Source organism: Bactrocera neohumeralis, chromosome 6, assembly GCF_024586455.1.
Source record: "Bactrocera neohumeralis isolate Rockhampton chromosome 6, APGP_CSIRO_Bneo_wtdbg2-racon-allhic-juicebox.fasta_v2, whole genome shotgun sequence".
NCBI classification, from domain to species: Eukaryota; Metazoa; Arthropoda; class Insecta; order Diptera; family Tephritidae; genus Bactrocera; species Bactrocera neohumeralis.
In genome coordinates this window covers 67,983,419-68,010,418 of record NC_065923.1, presented here as the reverse complement: position 1 = coordinate 68,010,418, position 27,000 = coordinate 67,983,419, and the positions used below count along the sequence as shown (strand labels likewise).

The 27,000-nt window shown below is 35.5% G+C and overlaps 2 protein-coding genes across 2 annotated transcripts in view; both read left to right on the top strand.

Annotated features, from left to right (window-relative positions):
- Positions 1 to 27,000, top strand: part of LOC126762498 (serine-rich adhesin for platelets) — a 234,692-nt gene that overhangs the window by 33,437 nt on the left and 174,255 nt on the right. The window lies entirely within an intron of this gene.
- On the top strand, positions 1,454 to 26,855 carry LOC126762827 (uncharacterized). Its single transcript, XM_050479869.1, has 14 exons — positions 1,454 to 1,797; positions 4,797 to 4,956; positions 5,066 to 5,292; positions 5,364 to 5,622; positions 7,415 to 7,572; positions 7,631 to 8,384; positions 8,451 to 8,527; positions 9,783 to 9,852; positions 22,727 to 22,917; positions 22,983 to 23,142; positions 24,445 to 24,671; positions 24,808 to 25,069; positions 25,668 to 25,825; positions 25,888 to 26,855. The coding sequence occupies exons 1-14, from the start codon at positions 1,654 to 1,656 to the stop codon at positions 26,758 to 26,760; spliced, it is 3,720 nt and encodes a 1,239-aa protein (XP_050335826.1). The 5' UTR covers positions 1,454 to 1,653; the 3' UTR covers positions 26,761 to 26,855.

Below are 27,000 nucleotides of genomic sequence, written 5' to 3'. Positions count from 1 at the left end.
ACTTCCAGTGGTTGACCCAGAGTAGGTATACGAGACGCATGCGTAGACAGCGCATTGTCTCATTTGCCCCAGCTTCTCGACGCTAAACCTTCCTTGTGTTTGTTGGTGTGCGTTTTTTGCTGCACAGAGGCGGGTGCGTATCTTAGCTGCAACAAGATAGTGGTCCGAGTCGATTTTAGGACCTTGGAGCGTACGCACGTTTAAAACACTGGAGACGCGTCTTCCATCTATCAGAACATGATCGAACTGGTTGGTGGCTTTTCCATCCGGAGACAGCCAGATAGCTTGGTGAATTTTTCTATGCTGGAATCTAGTACTACAGATAACCATTTCAGATACATACAGATAATTTCGGGCCCCGGCGAAGTCGATCAGCCTCAAACCATTTGGGGATGTTTCTTCGTGAATGCTGAATTTACGGGTCGGGGCGTGGGCGCAAATCAGCGATATGTTGAAAAACTTCATTTTGATGCGAATTGTGGCTAGACGTTCATCCACCGGGGGGAACGACCGTACTCGGCGACGGAGTCTCTCTCCCATCACAAGTCTCACACCGAATTTTCCTTCTTTATATGGCCACCGTAGTAAATGCCACAAGGACCGACTCGCCTCAGTACTTGTTCCGTCCATTGCATTTCTTCACATTTCACTCTAAAAAGGACATCAACCAGCTGGGCAGCGGCACCTTCCCAATTAAGGGACCGAACATTCCAGGTGCATGCCCTCAAATCGTAATCCTTATTTCGTTTGCCATGGCAGTCATCAAAAGGAGGGTTTCTCTTCTCTTCCATTGGGGACGTTGTTTACGTGGCGGGTCTCACACCCACCGCACAACCCTGTGTAGGGGATTCTCACTTTACCTCGCCTTCAAACGGATGTTCTTCGGCTACCCAGAGGATAATTGGTCTAGGACCGAAAGTGTTGAGCTGCTTAAGCCATATGTAAAAGAATCGTTTCTGGCCACTCACATCACTTGTACAACAAGCAACACACATCACTGCACACAACTCAACACAGCACACAACATAGCTCAGCTTAACCTAGAAATTTCGTTTTAATCAATTATTTCTTTTCCGCCCACAAAAAATCCTAAAAAAAAAAAAACGATTTTTGAAGCCTCTAAACCAGACTCCCTCAACACTAAGTAATTCACTCAAATTATTCGTCTTTTTCTCCTAGATTTTTTAAAGACTTTTCGAACTCAACAGGTTCTAACGCTCTGCATCTTTTTGGTGAGCTACTTCGCTCAAATATTCTAAGTTTCAGTACCACTGGAAAAAGTTACAAAAAAACAAGCAAGCTAACATACAAGTGAAGCTTATAAAAGCGTATTAAAAATTGCGCTCTTATCAAAACACGACACAATACTTGTATAGCGCTCAGTGCTAAGCTTTCAAGCCGCAGAACACAGCTCACAGCCACCGCAGATACTTAACATTAAAATTCGATTAAATCAACGTTTCAGTTGTAATTGAGTAAGCAACAACGCCAAGTCACTTCGACGCGCCAAACTGGTGAATGAACTTAAACAGCACTAGCAACACAAAAACAAAAGTTAACCAATTTGTGAATCAAAATTGAAACACTTGAACTTGAATTAACTCTTTGGACGCATACGTCATCGATACAAGCTGGATTGATAGTGAAATTGACATGTTGTGCTATGCTTTGAGTGGTTTACTGAGCTACGCATTTGTCGGTTTCGCTGTTATCAATTTTCAACTAGTCGTCGCTGATAGTAATGTGGAACAAAATGCAGAGAAACCGCATATTATTTTTATACTGGCCGATGATTTGGTAAATATTTGAGTTAGGATTAACTGTGTCGACATATACATTGTGTTTAGAAAATATAGTAGTGCGCGGTGAGGGTATAAAACAAGAGACAATAACGGATATAATCTAACGGAATAACCATAAAGTCTTTGTAAAGTAGCATTAGAATAGCCTTTTCATGGAAATCCACTAGTTGTAACGTGATAAATTCGCATCTGAAAAAATAAGTGAAAAAACACACAAATCGAAGAAACTTATCATAGCGAATAAAAATGACTAAAAGAGGAAAAAAATATATCCATTCAAAAAAGCAGCGAAAAAGAAAAATGACGGAGAATAAATTACTATATATATGTATCTTTCCATATTTAAGACAAAATGTTTCTTAAGAAATCAAGCAGTGTTGAAAGATCTTTCATATAAAGATACATGTGAAGTAAAGTGAAGATAAGTAAAAAGACCGTTGTAAAAGTAATCAACCGTTCATAGAATGCTATGACTTTCCGGTAGACGGAAAGGTCTCACGACAGCCGGTTCTACGCACCGGAATAGACTCGGATTTTATCCGACCAAGGGCTGTTTTTTCGCCAAAAAAAAAAAAAATTTGCGGTAGATAGTTAGAGCTGTGCTGTATACTACTGCGAGCAAAAAATAGTAAGACTTTGCTCATAATTTTAAAATTCCTAATTTATTCTTCAAAATCTATGTCGTCCGCCTCAAAGTAGATCCTCTTGGCCACAATGCACTTCTATCAACGTTTTTTCCAATCCTCGAAACAGTTGTCAAAGTCAATTTCCGGAATAACCTTCAATGTGCGTATCGTTTTTGGTTTTGTAACTTCAATTTACTTAAAACGGTTTCCCCGAAGTGGTCGCTTGAGTTTGCTGAAAAGCCAGAAGGCATACGGAGCAAAATCAGGCGAATACGGTGGTTGCAGCACGATATTCGTTGAAAATTTTGCGAAAACTCACGAAGCAGCAAAGCAGTATGCGACGTTGCATTATCGTAGTTCGAAAACCAAGAGTTGTCGGCTCATAATTCCGGTCACTTTTTACGTATAGCCTCGCGCAAACGACGCATAACACTCAAATAGTATTCCTTGTTGACAGTTTGTCCGGTCGAAAGGAATTCGGAGTGCACCACACCTCGACAATCGAAGAAAACTGTCAACAACCTTGATTTTTGACCTGCTTTGACGTGCTTCTTTCGGTTGATCGTCTGTTTCCGTGTCGTTAGCATAGATCCAAGACTCATCGCCAGTAACTTTTTTACCCACAGTAGTACAGCTGTATCGTCACCCTTTCGTTACCCATTGGTACGAGATATGGCTCAGTAAACTATCAGTCATTCGGTCGAAGCTTAAATACACTTGCATCTGAAATTTAGTAGTATAATATATAATATAAGCAGTTATATACATTAGAGTGATTCAAAAAAAAAATTTTTTTTTTTGTTTGGTACTTGGAAAAATAGGTTCCTAGACACCTCTAAGAAAGTCTATAAGTTTCATCATTCATAATAATTTTTTTTTAATTTCAGAGTACCAAACGAAAAAAAAAAATTTTTTTTTGATCCACCTTAATACGCATTGATGTTTGACGACGAATATCTCGTAAACGCTTAACTTAATCGAAAAATCATATCGGACCATTTTTATAGAGCAGTAAATTTCCTACAAAATTATGAGTTTCATCATTCATAATAATTTTTTTTCATTGAGTTATAAAATTCATAAGAAATAAAAAATTTTCCCAAAAATAATCAAACTTTAACTGTTAATATCTTTTAAACGTTTGGGTTTACGAAAAAATCATAATAGACCTTTTTTGTAGAGCATTCAATTTCTTACAAAATCTAAGGAACAAGATATTTTTTCAAGTAGTTGGAAGCGAGATATAAATTTTTCTATCTGATAATAAGAAAAAATAGAAAACTGAATGTAGGAAGACCTTGCCGTTACAATTAAAAAGTCAATGTTTGGAGAGGCTTTCTTAGAGTTGTCTAGGAAGCTATTTTTCCGAGTACCAAACGAAAAAAAAAATATTTTTTTTTGAATCATTCTAACATACATACTTATATATGTATGTCTATTGGCAGCAGCAAATTGGTGACACTTGCAATATGTAATATTACCAAGTTGAGAAGATTCTGGAGTTCTTATAACTACTTGCAGTGTTCCTGAGAACGAATGGCACCAGGACCAAGTCAGCTCAAAAACTACTCTTTGCGATAACATCACTTTTTTATTAACTTTACCAAGGAGAGGAATACTACTATGCTGTAGAACACCTATATTATTTTACTACTCAGTTTTTGTTAACTTGAAGTTGAAGTTTTCGCTTTTATCCATAAATAACTATATCAATGTGAAGTATTAATGAAGGTACCAAGAAGTTCAGGACGACTCCAAACGACTAATGAATACTGTGAAAAGACTCTTTTGACATTTTTAGTTGTGCTTTATCGGAATCGGATTCCATGTATTCGAATAGGGATCACATCGACTCAATAGCACCCATGAGGATACTGGAATTTATCAGAGTGCTATAACTTGTAATTCGTTGTGGCCTTAGGTTACGGTATAAGTCTAAATTTATTTCCATTTGAATAACGACAGCTATTCGAAAGCACTTTTTACGTAAGACGGAAATTAGGACGAGTTCAGCGCCTCTTGTGTAGCAGAGCTAACCTTTAATCTCTATACAACAATAATTTTACGACTGTGATGTTAGACCAAGTATCCTCTGGATAGCCAAAGAACATCCCTTTGAAGGCGTGCTAAAGTGAGAAGGCGAAATCACCCTCCAAAGCGTTGTGCGCTGGTTTTGGGACCGGACCAAAGAAAAGATCAAAACAGCCTCGGATGAGACACTTTTTCGTCTATAACCGTGTAAGCGGTGTCTACGCCAGTAAAGAAAAAGAAGAAATACAGAATTTCCTTGTAGAAAGTTTAACTGCATCATTAACATCTCAGAAAACTTCCTCTTTTTTAACTGAAACTCTTGTTTTACTTTTCCCAGGGTTTCGATGACGTCAGCTTCCACGGCTCGAACGAATTTCTGACGCCAAATATCGATGCGCTTGCCTACCATGGTAAGATACTGGAACGCTTATATACGCCGGCAATATGTACGCCATCACGTGGTGCACTTATGACCGGACGTTATCCGATACACACAGGTTGGTAAATGCTTTCGAACAATGAATTAATTTTTTTATTCTTGTTCTTCTTTATTGGCGTAATTTTTTATTGCCATTTAAATTTGTTATGCTTACATTGAACTCACAGGCACACAGCACTTTGTTATAAGCAACGAGGAACCATGGGGTTTGCCAACGAATTTAACGCTTATGCCAGAAATTTTCCAAAAAGCTGGATACTCCACCAATCTGGTGGGTAAATGGCATTTGGGGTTTGCAAAACGTGAATTCACGCCCACATACAGAGGTTTCGACAATCACTATGGCTATTGGGGTGGCTTTATTGATTACTATCAGCGACGCAGCCAAATGCCGGTAGGTCTAGTTGTCATAAGATTCTTAAAAATGTTTTTAATTTTCGCTTTCTGCTTATTATATTTTCCAAGCTACCGCACTACTCCATGGGCTATGACTTCTACCGCAATTTGGAGCTTGAATGCGCCGATCGTGGTGTTTATATGACAGATCTTCTCACCAGCGAAGCTGAGCGTATAATACTCGCGAATAATAATACGAAGCCGCTTTTACTCTTGCTGAGTCACTTGGCAGTGCATACTGGTAACGTTAATGAGCCCTTACAGGCGCCAAAGGAAGATATTGAAAAATTCAACTACATCAAAGACCCGAATAGACGCAAATATGCAGGTGAGCGCAGTTTATCGTAATTACTTCGCAGTCGTTCGAATGATTTTTTTTTTTTTTGGAAAAATAGTTGCATATATGTTTTAGAGTAAAAAAAAACGAACAAAAACAAGTATTTGTGTTAAGGAAAATATGTGGAGGACTTGCGACTGCTATTAGAAATACATGCGCTTTTCTGTACTATAAACTAAGTAGTAGCTTTTAAGATAAAGAAGAAACCCTATGGAACGAGATCACAAGCCGAAGAAGGTACAGAGAGTTCCGCTATATAAAAATATTATCTGAGCTGCTGATGTACCTTGCTTTCTTTACGGGAAATTGATCTTGCGATGGTCAGTATTACTATAGATTCCAATTGACCAGAATTTCCAGTCGTTCCTGAAGTTGTATTCCAACGATTATCCGAACGAAACAGCTCAAAGTTTCCTCCATGTTCCAGCACTTTATTCACATCGCTAATATTCGCTAAGGATTTTGGATGGAGGATTCCTTCTTCTTCTTCTTAGTTCACTTAGACAACGCTTACGCGGTTATAGCCGAGTTTAGAAGAGCGCGCCAGTCTTTCTTTCCTTGCGCTGTTTGACGCAATTTGGAAATTCCAAGTGTAGCCAGGACCTTCTCCACCAGGTCTTTCCAACGGACTGGGGGTCGTCCTCTACCTCTTCTACTTCCCCCGGCGGGTACTGCGTCGCTACTCTCAGATCTGGAGTGTTTTTATCCATTCGTACGACATGACCTAGCCAGCGTAGCCGCTGTCTTTAAATTCGCTGAACTATGTCAATGTCGTTATATATCTCGTACAGCTCATCGTTCCATCGAATGCGATATGTGCCGTTGTCAATGAGCAAAGGACCATAAATCTTTCGCAGAACCTTTCTCTCGAAAACTCGTAACGTCGACTTACCAGATGTTGTTATCGTCCATGCCTCTGAATTATATAGCAGAACGGAGATGATGAGTGACTTGCAGAGTTTGGCCTTTGTTCGTCGAGAGAGGACTTTACTTCTCAATTGCCTACTCAGTAGCACCTCTTGGCAAGAGCTCCTCTGCGTTGGATTCGAGGATGAGTTATGAGTGTCAACAATGGCAGTGAGTGCGATGACTGTTTGGACGATTCCTAACTAAAATAATCCTAGGGCTTTAATCTTATCATAGGCGTTTTTACTGGGTGCTTAGACTAGATACTCCAACAAAAGTACTTTGTAGTACAATGAATTTTAACCTGTTGAGTTCTAATATGTACTAGAGATTGTTTCTAAACGAAAATTGAGGTTAGACTTACTGGATGTCAAATTTGTTCGACAATTGAGATCGTTTCTGTTCGTCAACTGAAGTTTGAGTATGAGAATGTCAAATCTAAAGCACATTTGTTTCTAAATTGAAATCAAGTTTATAAAACTAAAATCTATTAACTAAACAATAGTATATTTGCGCCATTGATATAATATTTTTGGAAGCTCGCTTTAATTTCTTTCATCCGAGGCTGTTTTCTTCTTTTCATTCGGGTTGTTTTTCCGTGGCGGGTCCGAAACCCAGCATACAACCCTGGGGAGGGATGTTTCGTCTTCTTACTTTAGTTCGCCTTCAACCGGATGCTTTTTGGTTACCCAGAGCATACTTGGTCTAGGACCGGAAATCGTAAACTGCTCGAACCATGTTTAAAAGAATAATTTCTGGCCACTCCCAAGTGAATGGCGCTCAGAGAACTTTCCTCACTTGCGTGAACTTCTACACATAGTTCCATCCATCCTTTCTTACATTGTAACACTTAATATGTGCCTTGTCTCCTCAACAGCAATGGTCTCACGGCTGGATCAGAGTGTTGGTCGTGTAATAAGCGCACTTGAAGCAGCCAATATGCTTAAGAATTCCATAGTAATATTTCAATCGGACAATGGTGGACCTTCAGTTGGTCTATTCGCAAACTCGGCGTCGAATTGGCCTTTCAAAGGGGTATGGATATGATGATACTGGTCTTCTTAAAGTCTCTTCATTCATACTTTCTTCACAGCAAAAGAATACCGCGTGGGAGGGTGGCGTACGCGTTGCTGGCGCCATTTGGAGTCCACTAATTGCGCAGCGTCGCGCACTCTTTCGTCCAACCATGTATATAGGTGATTGGCTACCAACTTTAGCCGCTGCCGCCAATATACCGCTTGATCAAACTGCGTTGCAATTGGATGGTTTGAATTTGTGGCCAGCATTAAGCGCCGCAGCAAATAAAGTAAACTCTGAAAATTTCACCCGTGAAATAGTGCATTACCTTGACGATGTGTGGCATGTTGCGGCGTTACAGCAAGGCGATTGGAAGTATGTGAATGGCACAACAGCTGCTGGACGTTTCAGTAATGTGCTCACCTATCGTGAACTATACGATACGGATCCGCGTAGCGTCGATTACTTTGCGGCAGTGAAGAACTCAAACACCTCGCAGATTTTGCAAAGATATGATGACAACGAATTGCAGCGCGGACATGTCAATCAGCTGCGTAACGAAGCCACGGTAGATTGTGGCAATGGCGTACAACGTGGTTGCAATCCGTTATGGGAAGAATGTCTCTACAATGTGGCCGTTGATCCATGTGAACGTAATAATTTAGCTTCATTAAACGAGTATAAAAAAATACTGAAACGCATGCGTAGACGTGTGCAACAGTATAGAGATACCGCTATGCCGTTGGCTAACCGCAGAGGTAGCTTTGAGTATAGTCCTTCACGTCATCGTTGCCTGTGGTCGAACTTTTTGGAAGATTCACCCAGTGAAGGTAAGTTGCGAATACTTGCAGTTACTGTGTTGGATATTTGTGAAAATAATATTAATTTGCTTGCAGAGTTTTTCGTTTGCGGTCTCTACGGCATGCCCTGCGAAGCGGCTACTTCAGTCGAGGGCATAAAGATGGTACATACTTAAAAAAAGAAATAGGTTATGTTAAAAAAAAATTCGATGCAATAAATATTAATGTCAAAGCTACTACAGCAACTGTGAAAAATCCTTGACCGGTTATAAATTTTGGTTCAATCCGATTACGTAGCAATAACTGCAGTGAAAATGGTGCATCTCGTCTTATTTGGGATTTTTCGCTCAGCAGTTTACTAAATACTTTGTCAAGATTAGAAAACGCAACGTCATTAAAAGCAGAAACTGGGTCGGAAATATCATTATTTGCTCAACAAATATCAAAAATTTCCACAGGAAAACGAAGCTTACAGTTTTAGCGGAGATTTAAGGCGGCATTTTGAAATCGACGACTAAACTTTCGTCAACTAAAGCGTGATCCATTTCGAGATTCCCTTCTTTTTTAAAGAAAAAACACAGAAACTTTAAATTTATTGAGGCATATTTACTATCATTCGAAAGAATATAATTTGGCGTTTATTTTTTGAAGATTATCTCTTTCAAATATTTGCCGCGGCTTCGTCTGAGATGATCCATTCGTTGAGTCCAATTTGCGATGATTCATTCCTAACGGAAGATCAAACCGATCATTCCACCGCCCCACAAACCACACCAAATCGTTGTTTGTTCTGGATGAAATGGTAGCTCTTGAATCTCTTCAGGTTGCTTTTGGTCCCAGATGCTGAACAAAATTTGACTCGAAAACGTCGAATCTTCTTGGAACTTTTCAAAAGCCCTTAGAGCGTGCCGATGCAGCTTGGGAATGGCAAGCGGCTTCTTGCGCAAGCTGTATTTTGTACGCTTTCAATTAAGAATCTCGATCTTGGCAATCAAGTGGTGCGTTTATAAGTTTTGTCTGAAACTTTCAAAGTTGTCAGAAAGCCGGTGCGGTGTTTGGACTTCAATATTGCCTATAACACCCCACATTTGTATGGCTCTCACTTGTTAAGCCATTTTCGCTATATAGGACTCATATAGGATCACAATGAATATTTTTAGTCAGCTCTTTCTACTAATTTTTGGCGAAATGTTCAATCAGAAGCTCCTTAAAATATCTCTCTCAGCAAAAAGTGATATTTAAAAGAGTGTAATTTAGTAATAGTAGCACACTTCCAAAAAGTTTTAAGTGATATGTGGTTGGTTTCTGTCTTAACTGATGGAATTGATCGCGGATCTAGTAACGGTGGATCGTGGTTTGATCATATAAAAGGTTTGCTCCTTATTCGAAGTTGGTCTCTCTAAAAACTGTTATTTTATTTACACTCAGTTTGGTTTGGAACTCGGCTATAATCGCGTAAGCGGTCTCTACGCCAGTAAACAACAACAACAACAGTTTGGTTTGCCATTTTATGACGAAAAGACTTACTCCGGAACAATGTTTGCAAATCGTGCAAATTTGTTAACAAAAAAAAAAGTTGGGTCGCGTGACGCTTCAGGTCTTGCGTTCAGTTTTCGGTAGACATAATCGCCCAGAAAAGTCAGTGATGAAGCCCATCTACTTTATGGAAAATTTTACTGAAGGATCTTGGTTTGCGGACTTAATAAATCCAACTCATACTAGAAGCCGGATGACCATCAAGCGCGTACACATTCAGTGGTTAGGCCAAAAACGAGATGACCACAGATCCCGATTTTCAAAAAAACTTTAGGTGCAGCGATGAAGCTGACTTTTGGTGCAAGGTGTAAGCTAATAAACAAAATTGTCGCATTTCGAGAGATGATAATCCACAAACCATTGTTGAGACGCCGTTACATCCTCAAAAAGTCACTGTCTAGTGTGCTTTAAGGGCAGAGACAATCCATATTTCTTCAAAAATGAAGTCGGCCTTCCGAAAAAAGATGCGCTCGAGTTGGCAGGATAACTCCTTACAGGATCATCTAAAGAGAAAAAATACGTGTTTTAGTTAAAACCTTAACTTAGAACTTGAACGAAGGAAAATGGATTTTTGGCAGACAGTTTTACAAAATAATTAAAATTTAAGTGAAAATTTCGCGACTATTTTTTCAAAAAGTTGTAATCGCAAAAAAAATTCTTCGTCCAAGTCTTTAAGAATTTTATCGCCACGACCTGTGTAAAATTTCTGGAAGATCAGTTGAGGAATTCTCGAGAAATCTTTCGTACCGACTTCAAAAACGCGTTTAAAGAGCGCACAAGTTCTCTAGGCTGTATCTCGGAAACTATAACTCGGATGAACTTAAAAATTTAGGACAATATTCTAGAGGAGTTATAGAATATAATAAGACAGTAAAAAAATCGATTTTTGAAATCCGTAAACCTACGTAACCCTTACTTTACTGAATTGACGATTAAACGTCTTAAAAGAGAATATAACTCGCGTTTTGGTTGACTTACGGCCCCAAATGCGGCTTAAGTAGTCCAAAAGTGGGCATTTATTCGAGCCCCCCGCAGCGCTGACTTTTTAGAAATCATTTTGAAACAATATGGCAAACACAGATAAAAATTTATTGGAGAATATTCGTTAAGTAAACTATTGATAAGATATGTAAACATATAATAATTTCAATTTGTCTTCGAAATCACTTACATCTAATAATTCACACTTAAATATATGTAATACAAATCATCAAATCAATTCCAACAACATTGGCGGTTGCATAAATAAATTGATAAAGAAAACGCATACACAATTACTCCCCCAAACGGTAAATAAGCACGATAGGCTTTATCTACAGCTGTCTCTCTCCAACGCACAAGCATTATATCTCCCATCATCTCTCCATCCGAAACTCCCGCTCTCTGTTTACGGTAGTTAAAGTTGCTCTTACCGACTAAAAACGGTTGGGGATCGTAGTGTGCGAGCGAGCCTAACTAAATCTCCGCGAAGCAACTCTATTCAAAATAAACAATATAATATGATAATGGCATGTAGTTTATTTCTATAGATTTTGTTTGTGTTCACTGATGATTAAATAAAAATGTTGGACAAGCAATTGAGTTAGTTAACCGCGCTCAGCGTAACGAAACGGGTTGGATTGTGCTATACCGCAACAGGCTTTAAAGTGTGTTCGTAAGCGGCAGAAAACAGAAACTCAGACGGGTGTTTGAGGTATTTTTCAATTGAATTGTGGGCGCTAGAATTAACGTGCTTTCAAAAATTTAGTTTTGTTTAATGAATTGGCTGTTAAAAAATTAAATATTTTCTATGAATTTATATATGTATATATTATTTTATATATGCATTTCTTTCAATATCACTGCCAAAACTTTGCTTTTTCTTCATTGACATGTTTAAAATTAATTACTAAAATAGTTAGCTGCTGCAAAATAAACATTTTCAATTGCTTAGTCAACACATTTTTCGGTAGTAACAGTGTTTTAAGCGTATACTAAAATTCTCCCACCACTTCATGGTCCATTGACTGGCCATTGTTTATACTGAAGCCACATTAAAACGATCATTATCAACTGTCGAACCGCGCGACGTGTGTGAGAATATGACAATTCAGCCATTCAAGTGCATAAATCAGCGAAGTAAGTCGGTGGCTGTCGATAAAAAATAAACAACAACAAAAAACAAAATACCTGCAAGTATTAAATAACTAAAACTACACTAAAACAGAAGATAAATGAGTTAAAATAAATTAAGCTGAAATCAAAGCAAATTGCTAGCTACTTAAACGCCAGCTAATGAAGCGCTATAATAAAGACTTGAAACTAGTCGAAGCAGGTGTAAAAAAAGATGGAAAAAATAAATTCTAGTGGAAAGTGCTAAAAATAAAATAAAAAAATTAAAAAAAAAAATGCAAGAAATTATATGCGAAAATTTTTAAATTAAATAGTTATAATGTAAAATAAAATAATTATATAAAATTAGCCAAAAATTATTTATTAATTTTTTAGAATTTTTAAAAATTAAAAATTAAAAAAAATTAATACGAAAATATATGTATATGAAAATTTAAAATGAAATAATTATAATTAATTATAATTATAAAAATATTAGCCAAAAATTATTTATTAATTTTTTAGAATTTTTTAAAAATTATAAATTTAAAAAAATTAATAGGAAAATATATGTGTATGACAAATTTAAAATTAAATAATTATAATTATAAAAAAAATCGAAAAATTAAATACTAATTTTTAAATTTTTTTAAATTAATAAAGAAATATATGTATATTAAAAATTTAAAATGAAATAATTATAATTATAAAAAATAGCAAAATTGGCAAATTAGATATTAATGTTTTAGAATTAAAAACAAAATAAAAAATAATAAGTAAATATATATGAAAATTTAAAATGAAATAATTATAAATATAAAAAAATATCAAAAAATTAAATATTAACTTTTAAATTATTCTAATTTTTTTTTTTAATTAATAAAGAATTATATATAACGAAAATTTAAAATGAAATAATTATAATTATAAAAAATAGCAAAATTAGCAAATTAAATATTAATGTTTTAGAATTAAAAATAAAATAAAAATGAAATAATTATAATTATAAAAAAATAACAAAAAATTAAATATTAATTTTTAAATTTTTTTAAATTTTTTTTTAATTATTAAAGAATTATATATATATATTTTTTTTTTAATTTTTTTTTAATTATTAAAGAATTATAAAATGAAATAATTATAAATATAAAAAATAGCAAAAGTCGCATTTTAGATATTAATGTTTTAGAACTAAAAACAAAATAAAAATTAATAAGGAAATATATATGAAAATTTAAAATTAAATAATTATAAATATAAAAAAATAGCAAAAAATCAAATACAAATTTTAAATTTTTTTTAATTAGTGAAGAAATATATATGAAAAATTAAAAATGAAATAAATAATTATAATAATAAAAGAAAATTAGCAAAAAATTAAATATTAATTAAGAAAATATAAATGAAAAATTTAAAATAAAATTAGCAAAAAGTTTAATATTATTTTTAAATTTTTTTAAAGAATTAATAAAAAATTATTATAATTATAAAAATATTAGCAAAAAATTAAATAATAATTTCTTAGAATTTTTTAAATAATAAAAATTAAAAAAAAATTAATAGGAAAATATATGTACATACGTATATGACAAATTTTAAATGAAATTATGATAATTATAAAAAATAGCAAAAAGTTATATATCAATTTTTTAGTTTTTTTTTTTAATAATATAAATAAAAAATGCAATTTCTAAAAAAATATTATTTAGATTTTTGTTAATTTTTTTGTGATTATAATTATTTTTTTTATTTATATACTTAACTAAAAATTATTCTAAATAAAATAAATTTTTGAATAAAAATTAAGAAGAAATCTTGCATAAAATAAATGTTAAAAATTTTTGAAAACTCATATACTAAAAATTTATTAAAAAAAATTAGTAAGAAATTCTATATGAAAAATTTAAAATCAAATAATTATAATTATAAAAAGGAAATTATAAAAAATTACATACAAAATTTCAAATTATTCTAAATAAAATAATTTTTTGAATGAAAATTAAAAAAAAATTTCTGTATAAAAAAAATCAAAAAAAATTATAAATTTATATACAGAAAAATTTGTTAAAAATTGTAATTGAAAAATTTATAAAAAATTAATTATAATTATAACAATAATTTAAAATAAAAAATATAATAAAGTCGAAATAATTCTAAATAAAATAAATTTTTGAAAAAAAAGTTGGCATTAAGAATTAGTAAAATTTCATATGCAAAAAAATTATAAAAAAATAGTTCTGAGTGAAAAAATTAAAAATATGCTTTAAAAAAAATTTGACAAAAATAAAGTAACTGAGAAAACTACTTAAAAATAATATTAACTCTTCTTCTTAATTGGCGTAGACACCGCTTACGCGATTGAAGCCGATAATCTTAACTACCTGCTAGTATTTTAAGTATTCTTTTTCTAGTTACCCAGTCGATTTTACTTGATAAATAAGCTGCTATCTCGAAAGCACTCTTGCGACGAAAGCAAACATACTTATATACCTACAAGCATATCTAGCTTCCAAAATATATGTATGTGCATTAGGGTGTGTAAAAAACGAATTTTCCGCTTGATACTCTGAAAACTAAGAAATTAACTCCAAATATGAGCGCTTAATTTTAACGGGAATGCCCGCCACTTACCTTTTTTCTCATTATCAAATAGCAAAATTCAAACTTCGCTAGCGACTATTTGAAAAAATATCTCGTTTCATGGATTTTATAGAAAATTGCATGCTTTACAAAAACGCTGCGAACAATATTTTTGTAAACCTAAACGTCGAAAAGATATTAACGTTTTGATTATTTTTAGGTAGTTTTTATTCTTATGATTTTTTATAACTGAACAAAAAAATCATTAAACAGCAAACGCATACTTTGATGGCAAATGATAAGCGAAAAAATCGTGTTTTTGACCCACCCTATTGTACAGTTTTAAAAAAAAGTTATTTCGGAATTGTTTGTATGTACGTCAGTAAATAATTACACACCGCCGTATGCATAGGCACAACTCAAAGTAAATGTTTTGTTTTTTTTTTCATCTTCTTATTTCTGAGCATTGAACGAAAATGTGAAAAACGTGAAAGAGTGCGCAGAAGGTGCAAAAGCATTAAATATGTATATTAAAATTTTTATTTTAGGTTCTTAAGCGGCTACACAAAGCCCTCATGCCGCCAGCGCACAAGTGGAAATTCGGTGAGAAAACAAAGATTCGCGCATGTTTCGCCTTGTGACTTAAATAAATTTGCATTAAAAGTAGCTGATAATTGACGCATTTGCATAGTATAGAAATGTTTGCGTAAATTTTGAACCATATTTCGACATTTTGTAATTATTTGAATTTTATGAGAAAAACACTGTAGTAGACAGCCGTCAAGCAGGATAGCGAAAGCAAATATGTGCACTTTATTTGTGACTCAGCCAAGATCTACAATGCTTTACGTGAGAAGTTTGTGTGGTAAACACAATTTTTGCGCTGATCAACACAGGTTAGATGGATTGATTTTAAGGAGTTTGTTTTATCACTTTTCTTCGATATTCTATTTACTCATACTAACAATTGACCTGGACTAAAAAAAGCAAATAATAACATTTTCACGCGTTTTAATATAAATCATTATTACCGCCTTCAATCCAGGCGCCTGAGCCAATACAAGCATACCAATGCTTATTCCATGTCTCCTTACACTTCTTATAAGCCGCGGTTGAGACGGCTTGCAGTACCTTCAGCGGCTGAATTTTAATTGTAGCAGTATTGTAGTTACGAAAAGTCCCCATCAACTACAATCAAGCTAGAATGTAATTAAAAATCCATATTTGTTTACCCACAACACCAGTCATTTATGACGAATTACTTCACGTAAACGTCTCAAACAACAGCGCGTCAGTCGTTCCTTCTTTTCGCTACGTGGCGCCAATTGGATATTCCAAGCGAAGCCAGGTCCTTCTCCACTTGGTCCTTCCACCGGAGTGGAGATCTTCCTCTTCCTCTGCTTCCACCGGCGGATACTGCGTCGAATACTTTCAGAGCTGGAGTGTTTTCGTCCATCCGGACAACATGACCTAGTCAGCGTAGCCGCTGTCTTTTAATTCGCTGAACTATGTCAATATCGTCGTATATCTCGTACAGCTGATCGTTCCATCGAATGCGATATTCGCCGTGGCCAATGCGCAAATGACCATAAATCTTCCGCAGAATATTTCTCTCGAAAACTCGAGATGTGGCTAAACGTTTATCGTACGGGGTGAATGCCAATACTCGGCGACGGAGTGTCTCTTCCACCAAGAATCCCACACCGAATTTGCGCTACTTTATATGACCACTCTAGTAAATACCACAATGACCTACTGGTCTCAGTCCTTGTCCCGACCACTGAACATTTGACCCTCATATTAAATCACACCATTCCAATCAAAGCAAACGATTAGCAACGCCTTAATGTTTTACCGACTGTGACCTAATTTATTTGGTTTCTACTCATTTTAAGATAACTAAGTTAAACCTTAGGTCTATTGCGCCCTCTCCTAAATAGCAAAGACTCACCTAGCCCCACCGTATTGATAAAGTCCAATATACTGCTAGGTGCTATTGAGGCCATCTGATCTCTATTTGGAAAAATAGATCTCAGAGCCTTTATCCTGCGTCTGCAGACTGCTATGCAGTCAATAAGCAGGTGCTCTGAAGTTTCAGGCTTCAGATTATCTTATCTTAGTCGAGTCCACAGCCATTCAAACTTTAATTGTACTTAGAACGATCGGGATTTTGTGACGTATCTTAGTATAGTTCTTCGTAAGGCGACTTTGTTTTAAATATTCTAGTCAGTTCCGGACATCATTTATTAAAACAGGTGATTATAGTTAAATTTCACGAATATTGTCACTGGTTTCGAAATACTTGAATTTATACCATGGTCAATAATGTTGTGAGAGACAGAATATGATACGCAACGCTTTGTGTACCTAGCTAGTAAAATCGGACTAACAGTTTTAAGGTCGTTTAAAATATTGTGTCCAAACTATAGTATATATAGTTAAATAGGTCATAGGGTTGATACTAATCAATGAATCTCCCTTGGACAGCTGTTGGTTCTTTGTCTTACCCATAAACTCATGAAAATAGATCTTCAGATGCTCATAGATCGATAAGGCGATTTGAGATTACCACAAATTTATTAAGATGATTTATATCACTCCCAGCCACTTTACTAACCTCTCCAAAAATATGTTTACCGTGTCATTTCAATCTCAGCCTGGCAAAAGCTGGGCAGTAGAGGAGAAAATGATAGGATGACTCGACCTCACCTTCTTCCATACAGCTTCGGCAAGGTTTTTCGAATAAAATATTTATTGGAAAATTTTCATTTAAAATTAGTTGACTTTTATAGTTCTGAGAAACTTTTACGATTCACTCTGGAACAGAACGCCGTTCTGGTAGCTGTTCAGCGCTTGCGAAGCTCACAAAAAGGGACATTGAAATACCAACTCGCTATGAAACGGATACTATTGGGGTATGGTGCCCTACCTAGCAAGCTTTGTAAAAGGTGATCCATTTCGAGGTTCCCTACTTTTTTAAAGCAACGGAAAATAGAAAATTTCAAACTTAGTGGGGAATGTTTATTATATATGTTGGCCGCGGCTATGTGTCGGTTGGTCCATCCATTGAGTTCACTTTTCGATGACTCATTCCAGCATTTCGGCTGGCAACTGGCGAATGACACACGTGATGTTTTGCGCCAAGATCTGAATCGAAGCGGGATTGTCAGGAAAAATTCTAACGGTGTAATATCACATGATCTTGATGCCGATGGATCGGCCCAGAAAGTGAAATTATCTGTTCACCGAAGAGTTCTCTCAATACATTCATTGATTGATGCGATGTGTGGGAAGTGGTGCCAACTTATTGAAACCAAATGTCACCGAGATCACGAGCTTTAATTTCAGGTATCAAATAGTCGGTTATCATGGCGCGATAACGGTCACCATTGACGGTTAAGTACTCACCGACATAATTTTTGAAGAAATATGGACTGATGGGAATCTTTCCATAAACCACACCAAACCGTTGTTTTTTCTGAAATGCGCCAAGTCGTATCATACGTCAGTTCGAGTTACTGTGAACGTGGCCGAATCGACTCTCAGCTACAGCGGGTATATTTTCATCGTGCTGGACGTCGTCTGTTGGGTCGCATATTATCTAATAATAAATGTTTTTGTTCAAAGTAAGATTTCAATTAGACAAAAATTTCATAGCAGTTAGCGCTGATTAGAGAGCGAATCAACAAGTTCCAAGCTTATTTTCAAAAAATTAAAATTTATTTACATATGTGACCCGGACTACGGAAAGGGGGCTTAGGTGTCAAAAAATCAATTTTCACTTTTTAGTTGATTCGGATGGAAGATGAGATGCTTTTTCACGTGACAGAAAACTAGTTTTCGCACGTTAGCTCCCTTTTCGTAGACCAGGTCACATATAATAATTTTGATGAAAGTAAAAAAACATCGGCTCCTCAAAAATACAACGAAGCACAAAGTATTATACGAGTAAATGCTTGGTTTGTTTAATCGGCACCAACTGCGAAATATTACAAACAAAACTACAGCGTCCATTAAGCTAATTGACTAACCGATTTCTTATCTGAAAATAATTAAAAATATTTGTCTTCCAAATAAGTGAATGACAAATACTTTCGACCGACTGACTGAAAATTTAATTCGAAAATTTCCAACTCATTTTATCATAAGCGTGTATGTGTGTGTATGTTTCTATTTAGAAATATAAATACATCTACATACATTTCGAAGTTTATTGGCGCTATTAAATACGGTTAAGTAAATTAAGACACGTCAGCATGCAAACGGGGAAAAAACTCTATCTAATTTGACATAACAAATTATTTAATGAGCATCGACACCCACAAATGTGAAGATTAGACAAATTATAGAGTTATTGTGCAAAAGCTTATTCGCAGTGTTCTTCGAATCAGACAGTTACACATGTCACGAAGTGACTTTCAATTTGTGTCTATATTTAAATACTCAATTCAAAAAGCGCCAATTGCATGATAAAGTCAATTTTAATCGTAGTTTAATTGAACAGTTTGAATTGTCTTCACTTCAGGCATAGCTCAATCGTAAGGTGCTTATTTGAAACGACTCATTTTTTTTTTTTTTGGTACTTTTGAGTTTAAGAGGCATTACTGTCTTGTGAGATCAAAAAAATTCGCTTCTTATATTTTCACATATTCAGGCAGATTCATATTCAGAATACGCGCTTAAAGTTTTCAATTTGAAAACGAAAGTTATGGACCGACTCTGCAGTTTTTCTCAAAACTACGTTTCGCCACAATATTGTTTACACATGTGCATCAGGAATCCGAGCATCAATGTTAATAGAATTTGTCAAATATATTGAAAATTGTTCATTTATAAAAATAATTGTTATTAAAACAAGAAAAAACATTAACTTCGGTTGCACCGAAGCTAAATACCCTTCACAGGTGCATTTCTTTAGTAACTATGTGTTCAGTTTATATGGAAGCTATATGCTATAGTAATTCGTTCTGAACAATTTTTTTGGATATTATATTGTTAAAATATCCCAAATTTTATTACCACGCATTTTTCCAAGATTTTATTTCACGAAGGCGATATATGCTATAGTTAACACTGAAAATTTCTTCGGACATTGTCGAAAATAACCTCTACAAATTTCTAGTGAAAATATCTTGTCAAATGGCACTGCCATACGCATTATTCGGTACAGCTATATATTATAGTCGCTTCTCCCTTTTACTTGTACCATCTAAACAAAATGTGTGAAGAATAAACTTTTACTGACAGCTGTGTGAAGTTTTCGTCCTTTTGGCCTTTGTTGCTTTCGAAAAAGAAATTCCAGAAAAAACAGCAGATTTTCGGGCCAAAAAAGTAGAAAGGACCATTAAGTTTCGTGATTATTTATGAGTTTCTAGAGAGAGAGATTCGACTGGAATTTAGTTGTTTGACAATAGATAACACCGTTTAACGCCTTCAATCCTGCTTACACTCACTAAATGTCACACATTAAACAAAAGAGAAAGATATAAGTTCATTATACCCTTTTAGCCATGAATCGTGTAATTCTGCAGGAAAAGTTGGATACCCTATCAAATATATTGTATATATTTTTATATTACAGAGGACTTTGATCATCTTGGTCTCAAAATCAGCTCCCACTTATATAAAAGAAAGTCAGTTAATATAAATGTTGCTGAAATTGGAAAATCATTAGATCAGGTATTTGTATGCCAGCGGATATATTGAACGGATTTTAACTAATTTTAAAACGAGACTACATTATTATCAGGAAAATAATTTATTGAGATATCTACCAAAACGAATATGTTTGAAGTTGAGTTTCGGATCATCAACCAAAAATTGATAATAGGTTGTCAAAAAAGTCTTGCGATATTTTCCCTAGTTGGCGCTCAAAGCGCGTAGTTCTAAAGCGCGTAGTTCTAGCTCATTTCACCAGGTAACACGTGTTTGATTGATTGTCGTTTCTTTTAAATCGTTCGTGAGTTATAGCGTCGCAAACATGGCGCAAAATAAAGAGAAAATACGGCATATTTTACAATACTACTACGATAAAGGCAAAAATGCATCTCAAGCCGCCAATAAAATGTGTGCAGTTTATGGACCCAATACAGTTTCCATTTCCACCGCACAACGATGGTTTCAACGTTTTCGTTCTGGTGTAGAGATGGTCGAAGATGCGCCACGCTCCGGAAATAAGGCCTGTCGTCGAAAATTGCGATAAAATCGCTGAATTGGTCGAAAGAGACCGGCATAGTAGCAGCCGTAGCATCGGTCAAGAGCTGGGCATGAGTCATCAAAAATTCATTTCAATTTCAATAAAAAAAATTTCATAAAAATACCGCAAGATTTTTTTGACAACCCATTATAATCAGTTCCCAGTAATTCCACAAATATGATAAAAGAGATGCAAGATTTTTTGCAGCACGAAACTCAAACATCAGTAATATTCAAAATAAATACCTTGAGGTCATAAATTGTTTATAAAAATACGGTACATATACAGAATCTCCAGAGCAACATGTTTGCAATAACTATTCAAAATCATTAAAAGTGCTTCCAACAATCATGATGACCATTTGAATGCTCTATTATTAGCTAAAATAATATTTTTTTAAAATTTAGTTAACTGTTATTTATTAATTAAAATATAAGATGTGGACTGTTGAACAATCTTATGATTTTGACGATGACTCTTATGATTTTGTCGATGACAATGTCGCGTTTACTGAAAAATATATTGATTTGCGATCCATTGCTTCCTTGATTCGACGTACTCCAACTTATATCGAGTGAAAGAAAATTTTTATTCCTTAAGTGATAATATAACATTCCTGAGATTAAGCACTTATTACTACAAGTATAGAACTTTTGTGATATCATGCTTAAGTGGATAGGTTCGTCATAAGTGTAGAAAATTAGAAAAGTTGAAAAATGTAAGGATATTTGTTGAAGTATTTGAAATAAAATCTCAGAACATTAAAAGTCACACGAAGCTAAATCAAGCGAATACGGTGATTGCGGCACGATATTGGTTGAAAATTTGCGGAAAAACTCACGAAGAATGAATGCAGTATGCGACGGAGCATTATCGTAGTGCAAAAGTCAAGAGTTGTCGGCTCATAATTCCGGTCTCTTGATACAAATAGCTTCGGGCAAAAGATGCATAACACTCAAATGATATTCCCTGTGGGCAGATCGGATGGTCGGAAGGAAATCGGAGTGCACCACACCTCGTAAATCAACATATACTTGATTTGTGAACTCGCTAATCGAAGAAAACTGTCAACATAATCTTGATTTTCCAGCTGCCTTGAGGTGGTTTTTTATGTTTCGGCTCACCTTTGCCAAGATTTTCGGCCAATTGATCGTCTGCTTTCGGATCGTTAGCATAGATCCAAGACTCATCGCTGGCAATAATACGTTTCATGACACAATGGCAATCGGACAGCATTGTTCCATAGAAAATAACGCGATGCTGTTTTTCGAAAAAATTTGGAACCAATCATGCATTACATTTCCAAATGACACTTAAGTCTTGGCGGTCAAAGCTAAATACATCGTATACATATAGTTTGAGATTGCAGAAATTTGTGTTAAGAACTAATATTGTGTAAAACTTTTACGAAGTGGAGCTCCTGTGAGTAGGAAGCATCTTCAAAACGACATTCATATAGGTCAATTGGACCAATAGATTTGATTAGCTAAAGAAATGAGAAAATCATTTAAATTCCACCGAACATCATATGTAAAAAAATATGATCAAAGACCGTCCAACGAGCTTAAGAATCATTAAAATAGGTTTTTCTTCAGTACACAGACAGTAGGATATTTAATGATGGTTACCACGAGAGTTTGGTCAACGTAACCTAAACGGACCGGGTATAAAACCTCAATACAAATCAAATCAGCGGAATATTACAAAAAATCTTTTGTGAAATTTCTATACCGAAATAATAATTTATTGGTCAGATCATACCGTTCCAATATATTTTTATACAAAAAGCGCATAAGTCAAATCTTTCGAATAAGCAGAAGTTTTTCTCACAAATATTTCAAAATTAATACACTCATCTAAAATGTATTCTTTATTATTCCAGGTATACGGAATTGAAGTGAAATGATTTAAGTTTTGCGCGAAAACTACAATTATCTGAAGATCTCTTGCCGACAGCTGTGCTTAGTATAATCTCTAATCGATACAATTAAATTGATTAGCAACTCGGGTATTAAAGTAACTAATTCCTATTTCAAAATGCATAAAATTATGTGGAATTTCCGCCAAGCGTTGGCAATTATATTGTTATGCTTCAATGTACTGACGTCAGCACAAAGTAATGATAAACCCAATATAGTAATTATATTGGCTGACGATCTGGTGAGTGCTGACTAGCTTACTTCAATATTCGTAAAAAAAAATAACATTCAAACGTTAATTTTCAGGGTGTGGACGATGTCAGTTTCCGAGGTTCCAATCAATTTTTGACACCCAACATCGATGCTTTGGCTTATAGTGGCGTTATTCTGAAAAACCTCTACGCAGCACCTATGTGCACGCCTTCGCGATCGGCGCTACTAACCGGAAAATATCCAATACATACAGGTGAATAACCAATATATACAGGTGTTGTGATTATTGATATGAATGGATTACGCTGACTCATTCATTTAGTAAAGTTTTATATTAGACTAAATAAGCTTTTAGATGTAGGTATAGTAAGATCTAATCTGATTGACGAAGCAATATGCTTCTAAAAGGAGTCGGTTGTCGATAGCGTCTATTAAATTTGAAATATGGCCTATTAAGTTTAAAGTTTTTACATAAAAGTCTCAGGACGACGGATCAATGCACTTCTAGATGGAGTTGAGTATCGATATGGCCTACAACATTTGAACTCTCTTCCTAAGAGTTTTTGGAAGACGGAACTATACACTTCTATAAAAAGCTGGGTGTCGATGGGGCCCAAATTTGTGGTATCTCTGGTCAAATTGTTGGGCATCTGACGTAGAATGTCGTTCTAGCTTTAAGCCGTTGCGATATATTAGGTATCTCTATTTCCAAATCCACTTAAGTCGAACGGATGATTATATGGAATTATCTTAATACTTGTAGCATAGGTTAGATAGTGCAATGGATAGATGAATCATAGCATGTAAAAAACTTTAGCTAAAGGGTGATCGATATATAGTTACGGATCCGAACTTAAGGTGTCAAAAACGATTAATGAATATCAAATCGAGGTCATGACAATGGTCAGAACGAAAGTCCAAGCTAACTTGGAAGTCTGTGTTGTTAGTCTGGAATCTAAAAACGGTTCGGTTGTGCGGGAGAGACAATTCGGTTCTATTTTGAGGAAAAGTATTAAGATTAGAAAAATCTAGGGAGAATTCCTGTTTGAGATTGAGAAACTCTTTCAACGGATTTATATGAATGGTCATGCTCAATACTAAGTTCAAAGCTAACTTAGAAGTATGTGTTATTAGTTTGGAATCTAAAAATGGTTCAGGAGATAAGATTCTGTTCAAATTTGAGGAAAGATATTAAGGTTAAGAAAATATGGGGAGCATTCCTGTTTGAGTTTGAGAAGCGCTTTCGTCGAAGTTATATGTATGGTCGTGGCGGCTGTTAAAACTAAGGTCTAAGTTAATTTGCAGGGCTGTGTTATTAGTCTGGAGTCTAATTACGGTTCCGTTTTCTAGTAGAGGGGCTTTGAGTCAACTTTTGTGAGAGATATTTAAAAAAAAATCTAGGAAACTTTCCTGTTGGAGTTTAAAATCTTATTGTGTCGGTTTTATATGAAAAACACAGCTTAAACTATAAATACAGAGATATTTTATTTTTAGTACTAAGTTAACTCTCCTCTTCCGACATTGATTAAACCAAAAACTTACCGCTTTCTTTCAGGCATGCAACACTATGTCATACCGAACTATCAACCCTGGGCTCTACCGCTAAATGAAACGACAATAGCACAGGTCTTCAAAGAACACGGCTACTACACGAGCATAATTGGCAAATGGCATCAAGGTTTTTCACGTAAAGCGTATACGCCCACAAAACGAGGTTTCGATCATCACTACGGCTACTTGGGTGCCTACATTGATTACTACAATCATACGCTGGATTCTACGGTGAGTTCAAAATTCCTAAATTTAAAAATCAAAACTCGTTGCAAATTTTGTCTGTATATAAATATGGACAGGAAATATTTGCATACCAAAAAATGCTCGTATTTACTGACCAACAGTAATAAAAATATTTCTATAGGCACAAAATCTATCAAATGGTCACGATTTCCGTGACAACTTGGCTGTGTCGCGCGATTGTATCGGCACTTATGTCACAGATCTACTCACCGATGCGGCGACCGAACTGATAAGCAAACACGATGCCACCGAAAAGCCATTGTTTTTGTTTCTGGCAGAGCTGGCACCACATGCTGGGAATGATGACACACCATTACAGGCGCCACCAGAGGAAGTTGAGAAATTTGCATACATTAAAGATGTGAACAGGCGAACGTATGCGGGTGAGTTGAGGCAGTAAAATGTTAATTTAAGGATGATTTCATGTTACTCGTAAACAATGTGGACATATCTCTATATACAATGGGTGTTTAATGATTCTCCCGGAAGTTCATAAAGAGAATTGCTTAGAGTTCCCATCTGACGCTTTTATTTAGTTGAAGATTGCGCAAATTGAGGTGCGGAGTTCAAAATCGTAATGTCTGTCTTAAAATTCATTGAATCTTCAATATTCCTTTTTAATGGAATGGCTTTCAAGTTGTTGTTGTTGTAGCGGCAGAAAACATTCCTAAAGTCAGTTCAAGGCATGGTACCGAGTTGACAGTCCTTAGCCGGATAAAAAACGGGGTCCATTCTGGTTAATTAAACCCAATTGTCGTGGGAACGGTTGGTTTTCAAGTAATCTATATCTATGAAACAGATCCAAAAGGTCTCAATTAGTCTAAAGGAACACCCTTTTAAAGCCATAGAACTAGCTGAGAACCACTTTTATATATACTAGCGTTCACAGAGCAGTGCTTGCCACTACCGTCTTTATTTAAGCAGAAATATACAAACATATATCTCAAAACTACTTCCACCTTCTTCACATTTTATTCCTAGCTATGGTTTCGAAGCTTGATCAAAGTGTGGGTTCCGTAATAGATGCGCTCGCAAATAAAGGCATACTCAACAATACCATTCTACTATTTTTATCCGACAACGGTGGACCCACGGCAGGATTGTTTGCCACTACCGCCTCCAATTATCCATTCAGAGGTGTAAGTACAAATGTTGAATTCAATTTTTACTTTAAAAACTTAACTTTGCATTTTCCAAACAGCAAAAGAACTCACCCTGGGAGGGGGCCATACGCTCGTCGGGCGTGATTTGGTCACCGCTGCTCGAAAATTTAGGCACCGTTTGGAAACAACAGATTTACATTGGTGATCTGCTACCCACCTTAGCCGCGGCGGCCAACATACAACTCGACACACAGCAAATGAACCTCGACGGTTTGAATTTATGGTCTGCACTCAAATATGGTTACGATGCCGTGGAACGTGAGATTGTGCACAATATCGATGATATCTTCCAGTACGTCTCATATGGTAAAGGTAAATGGAAATTTATCAATGGCACCACAGATGATGGCAACTACGATGGCTGGCTCAGTGTGCGTCAGAACGACAACAACGCGGAGATGGACCCGCGTGCTGCCAATTATGAGGAGTCCATTATGAACACCACCGTGTGGCAGCATTTATCCGCGATAAATGCGAAAACGGCGCTTGCGGGTTCCGTCAACATAACGAAATTGCGTCAAGATGCGGCAATTAATTGTATGCTTGGCAATGTAACGCAGCGCACAGCATGTGAACCGCTGGTCGGGCCCTGTCTCTTCGATATCGATGTGGATCCGTGTGAATACAATAATTTATACGAATCGATGAGTGATGGCAAGGTGGTGCAGGAGCTGCTTAAACGTGTTGCATACTTTCGTGAGACTGCGCATCCGCCGAATAATAAACCCGAAGATCTGAAAAGTGACCCCCGACTGTACGATGGCGAGTGGACGTGGTGGGAAGATATACAAGATGGTGTGGACGATGATCACAACACCGATGGTGGTGATAGTGCCATGAATTTACGACTGAATGGCTTGCTGTTGACTCTGTCGTTCGGCACTCTGTTTGTTATTAATCTTTTAAAGTAGTCCTGTAAGCTGTAAGCGTTAACGAGACATGTATATATAAACTATAAATCAATTATTATTAACATATGTAAATAAAATATTGTTGCATTATTCAAGAGATGAATACAATTTTTCTAGGAGGGATTTTCTTTCGACAATGATTTGTTAAAAAGCTTTTTATTTCTTTTAAATCGTTTATCTATTCTTTACTGAACCCTTTATATAGTCGATCAAAGTGAAAAATATTGTTTTTTTTTATAT